The sequence below is a fragment of the Corythoichthys intestinalis genome, chromosome 20 (assembly GCF_030265065.1).
Source record: "Corythoichthys intestinalis isolate RoL2023-P3 chromosome 20, ASM3026506v1, whole genome shotgun sequence".
NCBI classification, from domain to species: Eukaryota; Metazoa; Chordata; class Actinopteri; order Syngnathiformes; family Syngnathidae; genus Corythoichthys; species Corythoichthys intestinalis.
The window spans coordinates 6,920,899-6,931,572 of record NC_080414.1 but is presented as its reverse complement, the minus strand read 5'-3'; the positions used below and the strand labels follow the sequence as shown (position 1 = coordinate 6,931,572).

General features: G+C 39.3%; 1 protein-coding gene across 1 annotated transcript; it reads right to left on the bottom strand.

The window, feature by feature from the left end:
• Window positions 1-2,281: 2,281 nt before the first annotated feature.
• On the bottom strand, window positions 2,282-10,418 carry foxh1 (forkhead box H1). The gene is made up of 4 exons (XM_057825071.1): window positions 10,395-10,418; window positions 7,376-7,912; window positions 4,249-4,353; window positions 2,282-3,426 (listed from the first exon to the last, which is right to left on the bottom strand). Exons 1-4 carry the CDS (start codon window positions 10,416-10,418, stop codon window positions 2,464-2,466), a joined length of 1,629 nt encoding a protein of 542 aa, XP_057681054.1. The 3' UTR covers window positions 2,282-2,463.
• Window positions 10,419-10,674: the final 256 nt, after the last annotated feature.

Below are 10,674 nucleotides of genomic sequence, written 5' to 3'. Positions count from 1 at the left end.
AAATTCAATACAAAAGACATTCAGCTGTCAGAAATTCTCTCACTAAGAAGAAAAACAGTGCAAATAAGGACTTCCGTGAGGTTGACCCCTCATTAGACGCAAATTTATAGTGAAATTACCGTAATTTTCAGACTATAAGCCGCTCCTTTTTTCCTCATTTTGAATCCTGCGGCTTATAGTCCATTGTGGCTTATTTGTTGGTGTATTTGGGTTAATAGATGGCACTTTATTTGACAGCGGCGTCACGAGTCCAGCTCGGGTCTTTTACATCCATTCAAAAGTGAGATCATTTGCCGTATGACACTAAATGACATCTGTCATAAGCATTCACTAATGCTCATGACAGTGTCATGTCATAATTATGATTGTCTCATGATAGTTTATGGCGCCATGTCAAACAAAGTGTTACCAAATACCATAATTAGCAATTAATGAAACAACTGGAACAGTAACTGAAGAAATAATTAGCACGGAACATGAATTTTGTTTAAATCTGTAGCACTGCAATGCATGCTAGGAGGCATGTTGTACGACAACAGTGTTGACAGCAGGTTGCAGCAGAGGTTGATTGTCTCTCCCAAGGGAGCAGTAATGACTAATCAAAGCTTCCTGAAGTAATGAACTTTTGGACTTACTTGGGCACCAGTTTTCAAAGGATTGTAATTAAGGTTTTGTTAAAAAAAAATTACAACCACACTGGTTTTATTGCCATTGAAAATGAATAGGAAATTTGGATGTACATGGCCGTCAATGGCATGGACGTGCATGGCTATCAGTAGCATTGACTTAATTGGGTGCCAATTGAATTTCAATGGGTTGTACTTAAGATTTTGGTAAAAAATCAAAACAACACAGGATTTTCTGCCATTGAAAATGAATGGGAAATTTGGACGTACATGGCCGTCAGTCGCATGGACGTGCATGGCTATCAATGGCATCGACTTAATTGGGCGCCAGTTGAATTTCAATGGGTTGTGCTTAAGATTTTTGTAAAAAGTCACAACTACACAGGTTTTTCTGCCATTGAAAATAAATGGGAAATTTGGACGTACATGGCCGTCAATGGCATGGACGTGCATGGCTATCAGTAGCAATGACTTAATTGGGCGCCAATTGAATTTCAATGGGTTGTACTTAAGATTTTGGTTAAAAAAAAACACAACCACACAGGTTTTTCTGACATTGAAAATGAATAGGAAATTTGGACGTACATGGCCATCAATGGCATGGACGTGCATGGCTATCAATGGCATCGACTTAATTGGGCGCCAGTTGAATTTCAATGGGTTGTACTTAAGATTTTGGTTAAAAAAAAAACACAACCACACAGGTTTTTCTGTCATTGAAAATGAATAGGAAATTTGGACGTACATGGCCGTCAATGGCATCGACTTAATTGGGCGCCAGTTGAATTTCAATGGGTTGTGCTTAAGATTTTGGTAAAAAGTCACAACTACACAGGTTTTTCTGCCATGGGAAATTTGGACATAAATGGCCGTCAATGGCATGGACGTGCATGGCTATCAACGGCATCGACTTAATTGGGCGCCAGTTGAATTTCAATGGGTTGTACTTAAAATTTTGGTAAAAAGTCACAACTACACAGGTTTTTCTGCCATTGAAAATGAATGGGAAATTTGGACGTACATGGCCGTCAATGGCATGGACGTGCATGGCTATCAGTAGCATTGACTTAATTGGGCGCCAATTGAATTTCAATGGGTTGTACTTAAGATTTTGGTTAAAAAAAAAATAAAAATTTTTAAAAAAAAACACAACCACACAGGTTTTTCTGACATTGAAAATGAATAGGAAATTTGGACGTACATGGCCGTCAATGGCATGGACATGCATGGCTATCAATGGCATTGACTTAATTGGGCGCCAGTTGAATGTCAATGGGCTGTCATGATAAATGGTCGAAAATCACAAGGATCTATGTTTTCCTGCCATTGAAAATGAATGGGAAATTTGGACGTACGTGGCTGTCAATGGCATCCCATTAGAAATGAATGGGACAGTTTTTGGCGAATTTTTTTCTGGCAAATTCCGTATACAACTTTTATGTCCCTTACCGTCCTGGCCTTTTTTATGTGTAAATTATCTTATTTGGTCAAAAACTGTAGAGCTAGATACATTTGGGAAGAAAAAATCTTAAATCAGATTTTACGTGGGAACGGAAACGCGGCTCCTTCCCTTTTGCGCTTGCCGTACACTGGGCTGACACTAGTGTGAAAAGGCCTTTACCCATAAGAAAAACTGAAGTGATGAAGCTGTATGTGGGTTCACGCTAATTGTTGTCCTTGTAAGGTTGAGGTAGATATGCTAGCTTGTACAATTTGAGGTAGGTTCTTCGATGATGAGTACTTTTTCTGAAGTGGAGGTCATGTTTCAGTGGATGAAATGTCATGTGGTTTGCATGCGGTAAAGTGACCGTTTAAAAGAGTCAATAGCTCAAAGCAGTCAATACTGATGATACCGGTTTAGGGGCGAACCATTCTGCAAGGTGTACTGACTGGGTGGTTGGTAATGCGAGTTTTGATTGGGTGCCATTAGTGCGTCGAACACACTTTTATTTGGTGGCACGGACTGCAGCATGTTGTCCAAGTCCATGATGAGAGGAGGAGGTTGGACGGAAACTCGTCCGCTGGGGAGCATGGGCCAGTAAGTATGGCTTAGAAAATGACCGGGCGCAACGTGAGAGCTCCCGTAGCTGTAAAGAGGAAGTCCGCCATGTAGGGGCATGAGAGGCCCACTGTTGAACCTCATGCTTGGCGGAGCGACTGCATTGGGTGGCGCGTATTTTGCATAAGAGGTGGGCAGCTCCCAAGGGGCAGTGGTGGCATCACGTCTTGCGGACTTTTGTAGCGGAGGTTTATATTCCTCGTAACCGGCTTGACCATCTGGTGGGAGGCGCTTCCCATGTAGGGAGGCTCCCTTCCAGTCTTCTTCAGAGGAAGACGAAGAGGTGGAGGCTGGGCTAGCTGAACTAGCAGAAACACTGCGAGCGGAAGAGGCGTAGCGGGGGCGCGGAGGTGGCGATAAATGAGGGTGCTCAGATTCGCCCCAACAGTCTCTCATGCCCATGTCCACATCCCCCGAGCCACCATTGGGGTGAAGGCTGTGGAGCAAAGAGTCGATAGCGAAGGATGAATCCAGCTTGGGTCGGAACAAGTCCTCTTGGGGTGGGGAGAGGTTCTGTTGGCGCACGGGAGGTACGGTGGTCACCGGATCAGTGGGTGGAGTTGGCTCAGATTCCGGCTTGTGTCCCTGCATAATGTAAGGGGCCAGATCCTGAGCAAAGATGGTCTCATCCTGTCGTGACACGGCCGTGTTCTGCCTCTTTAAGAGCTCCAAAGGAACGCAACTTAGCTCCACAGCCCAGAAGTTACCTTTACCCTGGGGCTTGCTGGGATCTTTCAACACCTGTGCGTGGAAACATGAATGGATAATGAATATTCACACTTCACAGTGGACAACTCCAGTAAATAGAAGTTTCAAACTGGTTTGAGTTTTTAGGAGAAAATTCATCGACGTAGCATGGCCATAGTTTCAGTACAGTGAGCTCGTGCAAATTAAATTGTCTGAAAACAGCAAAAACTTACTTTAATAAAAATAGTTTAAGGAAATTTCTGATATAATTGAAAGCTTTGCTTGTCAAGTACCACCAACATTGGATTTCAATAACATAGGAGAAACACATTAAGAAATACTAATCTGGAGCCTCCTAACCTAGGGGTCCACAACCACCGGGCTGGGGACCGGTACCGGTACCGGGCCATCGCTCATTTGCTACCGGGCATCACAAAAATAATAAATAATTTATTAACGACTGCATTCTGGTCTGTACCTCAGGACACACCCACTCTTTCAGCAAGACAATGTCCCTAAACATATGGCCAAATCTACACGGAAATGGTTCACCAGACACAAAATCAAGCTCCTCCCATGGCCATCTCAGTCCCCAGACCTTGTTTTGTTGGCAAGAGGGGGTTGTACAAAGTATGAACACCAGGGGTGCTAATAATTGTGACACACATTAATTGATGTCAAATAATTTTTTCTTTATGTGGGATTGTTTCCCCACTGAATGAATGCACTTGTATTGAAGGTTGGAGTTTTCTCTTTTTTTCCCAATAAGGTCCCATATTATTTGAATTAAAAAGAAAAAATTAGAAGCTAAAAACCACATCTTTTTCAGGGGTGCCAATAATTATGGAGGGCACTGAAAGTTGTTCTTATACATACCTTGACAAAACACTCATACGAAGAAAGGTTGTGTCTCACAGAATCCCTCCAGCCTTTGTAGTTCCCCTTGAAGAATGGAAAGAGGGTGCTGATCTCCTTCAGAATCTGAAACCAAACCAACAAAGCATCAGTCAATACAATGAGAAATGAGTCACATGACACTGACAATTTCACTTGGTATTGACAAACAAGTACTTCTGAGTCAATCTTATATTTGCACTGGTGGAATGTAACGAAGTAATAATACTTTGTTATTGTACTTAAGTACATTTTTGTGTATCTGTGCATTACTTGAGTACAAAAATGAAGTGGTACTTTTCACTTCACTACATTTCACAGCAGGTATCTGTACTTTTTACTCCACTACTTATCAAATTGTCGCCTGTGTTATACGTTACTTTTGTTTGTTTTCTTTTTTTTTCTCATTGGGAATTGATAGTTTCGTTTTCATGCCTCCTGCACAACCCATAAGCCCCGTGTAACTATACCGGAACCGAGCACTAGAGGCAGCAACATCAGTACAAGCAAGATTAGGCAGGTGAACAAGATGTTGACCAATAAAAACCACCACACTCATGTACAGTAGGTGGCAGCATGTACCTTATAGTTGCTTGCAATCTGCCATTAAGCTAAGTTTTGATGTTGTTAAGCTACTGTTTACAGTGTAGTCAATTGTATTGCTTGTTTTTTTCCATTCTGCACAGTTTTAAATAAAACTGAGCAGTCGATTAATTTTCTGGTTATTTTATTCAATATTGACTCAGATCTCTGTATGTATACTACTATGACTACTTCGCGTCTCAAACTTTGCGCCCTCAGTCCATCGCAGATTTTTTTTCAATTAAAAACAAAAAATTAGACGAACTGTCTCAAGCCTAATGTAGTCTCACACTCAATCTCATTACCTCCCTCCCTCTCCCTGCTCTTTGTTCGTCAGGCGCTGCACTAGAATTGCTTATTAAAGTTAACGATGTTGACTGATGTTTGTGTTTGATCTTGCCAGAGTCACAAACTTCAAAATCGCCGCATTTGTCAATCATCGTTTAACTCGTTAAAAAGTTGTTAGGGCAACTCGTTGTGTGTAAGTGAGCAGCTTGAGAGGATTTGAGTAGACTCACTCATTGAAGCATTCAATAAAGCCAAACATTTTTCTACTTTATTCTTGTTTAAAAATACTAAGTCGTTGGGACAGTAACATGTTTAAAACTTATCATAAGTATTACATTTGAAGTGAAAAACCATTTATTTAAAAAAAAAATATATATATATATATACTGTATGTGTGTGTGTGTGTGTGTGTGTGTGTGTGTGTGTGTGTGTGTGTGTGTGTGTGTGTGTGTGTGTATGTATATATGTGTATATATGTATATATACAGTATATATATATATTTTTTTTAATTATACTTTGGGAAAAAGTGAAAAAAAACATTTCTTATATGTATCTCTTTCCAATGCTAAATCTGAATAAAAACATTGAACACACATGCCAAAAAGCTATATGGCAGAAAACACAGACAAGGCTGAAAAAGCAGTTCCTGCTCTTGCACCCCTATTTAAAATAAACTGCCTTATTTTAATATTATCATTATATATATATATATATATATATATATATATATATATATATATATATATATGTATATGTTAGGGCTGTCAAAATTATCGCGTTAACGGCTGTAATAAATTTTTTAAATTAATCACGTTAAAATATTTGACGCATTTAACGCACATGCCCCGCTCAAACAGAATAAAATGACAGCACAGTGTAATGTCCACTTGTTACTTGTGTTTCGGTGTTTTGTCGCCCTCTGCTGGCGCTTGGGTGCGACTGGTTTTATGGGTTTCAGCACCACATAAGCATTGTGTAATTATTGACATCGACAATGGCGAGCTACTAGTTTATTTTTTGATTGAAAATTTTACAAACTTTATTGAAACGATAACATTAAGAGGGGTTTTGATGTAAAATTTCTATAACTTGTACTAATATTTATCTTTTAAGAACTACAAGTCTTTCTATCCATGGATCACTTTAATAGAATGTTATTAATGTTAATGCCATCTTGTTGATTTATATGGAGGTCGATTTGTGTCTTTATTATTCAATCCAAAAAAAAGTTGCTTCAATCAAATAAAAAGTTGCTTCAATCAAAGTATATATTTTCAATCGAAGAAAAAGTCACTTCAATAAAAAAAAAATGTGTTTGCAAAAATAAATTTGAAACTCCCAAAAAAATATTTGAAAACTATTTTTCTTTGATTTCATTTTTTTTTTTAAGTCAAGTTTTTTTGATTGAAACAACATTTTTGATTCAAGCAACTTTTTAATTGATTGAAGCAACTACCTCCATAGATTTATTGTTACAAGACACAAATACAGTACTTAGGTATGTACCGTATGTTGAATGTATATATCCGTCTTGTGTCTTATCTTTCCATTCCAACAATAATTTACAGAAAAATATGGCATATTTTATAGATGGTTTGAATTGCGATTAATTACGATTAATTCATTTTTCAGCTTTAATTAACTCGATTAAAAAGTTTAATCGTTTGGCAGCCCTAATATATATATATATATATATATATATATGTGCGTATACAGTGGGGAGAACAAATATTTGATACACTGCCAATGGGTTGTCCCATTGGCAGTATATATGTATATATATATATATATATTACATTTTTGCATCGGGAGAAAATACTTTTACTTTTTACTTGTAAAATATATTTTAAAGCAAGTACTTTTACTTGAGATTTTTTTTTCTAAGATACTTTTACTTTAGTAATTTTTTGCACCTGTATTTTGTACTCCAGTAAAAAAAAAAAAAAAAAGTGAGTACTTCATCCACCACTATTTGAGACACATTGAGATGCATGTATCTTATCCAGCTTCTGATACATATAAGCAACTGGTTTCACTGCAATTTAAGCTTATCACAGCAACCCTAATAATGGCATGACTGGCAGTCGTCACTATCGGTAACAACTGGATCTTGTTTTTTTGAAGAAAGTGCTACTTTTATTTACTTGCTAAAGTCAAACACATTCGTGCGTAAAACACACCCAAAGCGATATGGGGTGTTAACAACCTAACACGTGCATGTTTTACACTCGTGTTTACCTCTGATAAAGTCAGCTTCTTCTCTGGGGAGCGTTGAATCACCATGGCAATCATCGCAAGGTACGAGTACGGTGGTTTGGGGTACCGCTGATAGTTTTTCTTCTTGCCGGCTCGTGAACCGGTCGCCTCCCGGTCACCGCTCCACGCACCCCGGGGAGCCGCTTCGGGTTTCGGGTCGGCATCGTGAGCGCTCCCGTACGACGGCTCGGGTGCTACGAGTTTATCCATGAGTGCTCCGCTGAGCGAGTGCGCAACTGCGGGCTTTTCGAAGCTCGCCGGCCGGTGCTGGGGGATCATTTGAGTCTGGTGGCCCCAGTCCCGGACTGTGGAGCTCCGTGTTGCGTTGCCGAGCGGAAAGTTTATCCGCGCATCCCCGCTTGAGTCCAGGTGGGAGAGAGCGGGTGGTGCCATCAGGTTGTGCCCCGGCCAGTGCTTTGTCATGCTGATGGAGGACGGAGAGGTAGAGATAGGGGTTGGGGGTGGGCGCTCAGAGAGTTGGTCCTTAACTTGTGGCAGACTACTGGCTCCAGGCTGACTCTATTTGAAGAGCAAACAATTAACAGTTTCATGTAAATCCCGCTGCGTAATCGAGAACGGAATGACGCGTTATCTGAGGGCAGAATGACTGATCGCCGCGGGGGGGGGTTGGGGAGGGTCTCGTCTATGCACAGCAAATAATCCTTACGATCAAATCAATTTAACGTGTAAAGTTTATGCAAGATTTACGCATGATTTTTGTGTTTTAGAAGACGCCTTCTAAAGTAGTACGAATAAAATGCAGTGTTCATCTAATCATCATTAGTAAACTGCAATTTATAACAAGTACTGATGGATACTGGATGATTCTTATAAAGAATCAGTAATAAAGAATGGGTATTGGGTAGTAAATTCGATTGAAGCTTACATGCAATAAACAATTACTTACAGGCAGTGTTGTTAATCTTACTTTAAAGAATTACTTCTCCCAAAACTTAATCACTTTAGTAACTCAGTTACCTCAATGGAAGCGTATTAGTTACTCGGCAAAGTAACTCGCGTTACTTTTCATTTTTCTATGCGTTATTACATGAGCCTTTCTATAATGTCTTTCACATCAAATATGTTTATGGCGGAAAAAACAGCAGTTTCTGCTCTTGCACCCCTCTTTAAAATAAACTGCTGTATTTTAAGCCAAAAGAACTGTTGTGTTTGATAGAACAATATGCTGCCATAGAAGATTCATGGCGCATTAAGCCCCCGAACTACATTATAGTTGTTAAATTTCTCTGTTTTACCCTGTAACCCCCCGTTAACAGACGTCACACTTTCGTTTCAACCTAGCCATACAAAGAAGGTAAGTAATTGTATTTATTATTCAAAATGTCTGTCATTTTTATCTTAGAATCATTAATTGATGTCTAATATTTAGTTTAAAAAATTATTCTCGCCCATATTTTAAACTTTTAAACAAATTACGTCACAATGAAAAAAAATTAGCGGCTGTAAATAAGTCACAGATATCTACCTCATAACTATCGCTTAATTGTATTTTTGTTCGTTACTGTCGCATTTCCCTCAATATTTTTGATGATAAATAATCGATCCAAACAAAGAAAAATTGAAAAACAAAATGTTTAAAAGGGTAGATATATGAAAATGAAAATCTCGACCACTCCTTGATTTCTGCGATTTCTGCATTGCGACCCTTGCTATATTACCGTGTTTCACCCATAAAATCCCCCCCAAATCCGGCTATGGCCATTCACAGCTGTGTCTTGACACTCGGTGATACATGCCACATGGAGTTTTTGGATTGAAAAGAGGTAAGTACGCGATAATATCTCATTAAAATCATGGCGTCTTTAATTATGCTCTCGCGTGCTCTCACCTCCAGTTAGGTTTTTGCTGTTTAAAAAATTGTTATTTTTTGAAATGCCCTCCTGTTCAAAATTTATCTTCCCCCAGAAAATCGAGATTTTAAGCTTCCCAATGATGTTTCACACATGCATATTGGACAATTTTGAAATTTGGCCAAATTGGGGTCTCAGAGTGGAACTTCAAGTCACCTGAGTGTTTTCCAGCTTATACTAACTGATTGAATTGAACTGTCTTTTTGATTAAAAAAAAAAAAAAGATGGGTCCCACTTTTTACATTTTTGCTTAAATTTCTCTGAGTGTAATGGCATTCAAACTTTAACTTTCAAATGCTGTGAGAAAAAAAGCCTTTTTGTTCGTCCTGATGTACTGAACCCGCACCGAACCGTGACCCCCGTACGAGGTTCGTACTGAACCGTGACTTGCATCACACCCCTAATACAGTATATATAGATACATTTTTCAATATGCTGTGGAGGCGCTGAATCTCTTCCGTCTCCTATCTTTGCTCTAGTTGTTTTGATTTAAAACACACAAAAAAATTACATACGGTTTAGGGATACGTCATTCAAGAAACGAGCAGGTGACGAATTTTGGTAGTAAAAAACAAATAATATTATTAAATTGTAGCATCTACAAGGTCAGCATGCACTTGGTGTTGATAATGCATACTCAACAGGAAAACAGTCCATTATTTTTTATTATTTGTACCCACCTGAGCTAGTGAGAACATTGCTATGCTAACGCTCCGAGCCACCTAGCATCGCGTTTGCAATGGTGTCACAACCCCCTCCCGCCTCCAGCTCTGCTCTCTCTGTGTCTCTGACATCTCTCGTCATTCAACCAAATTTTAGTAACGTACGCCTTCACGTCCTCTGTAACTGTACCGGCGTTGCAAAGATGGGAAAATTAGTTATTTAGATTACTCACTACTGGCAAAAATAACGTGGTTAGAAACGCTGTTATACTTTAACGCCATTATTAACAACACTGATTAGGAGCTAAAAACGTCGTTTGGGAGACTAAAACATAACGAGATGAATGCCAGTTTTCGTTTGATGAATGTTATTCGTCACATGTTCACTATGTGTGACATTTTATGTGTGGTTCGCCTGCTACCATCAGTGTCTGGTTGTGTCACTCGTGACGTGCTGCCCAGACTCACCATTGTGTCGTCTCCAGTCTCCATGCTGGCTTGCACACACGGTAAGATTTGTTTTCTTGGCCAGAGAGAATATGCAGTGTTGCTTTAGCTTTTAAAAGTCTGTGCTGAGTGATCATCACACACTAAATATAACTCGTAACGTTAGCATAGCATTCGCGTTAGGCTAATGCTAACGGCGAACGTCCTCTTAAACTCTCATACAACTTTATTTAACATGCATTTCGTGGCGTCCAGGTGGGTATAATTAATTGAAAATAACGTACTATTTTCCTGCTGAGTG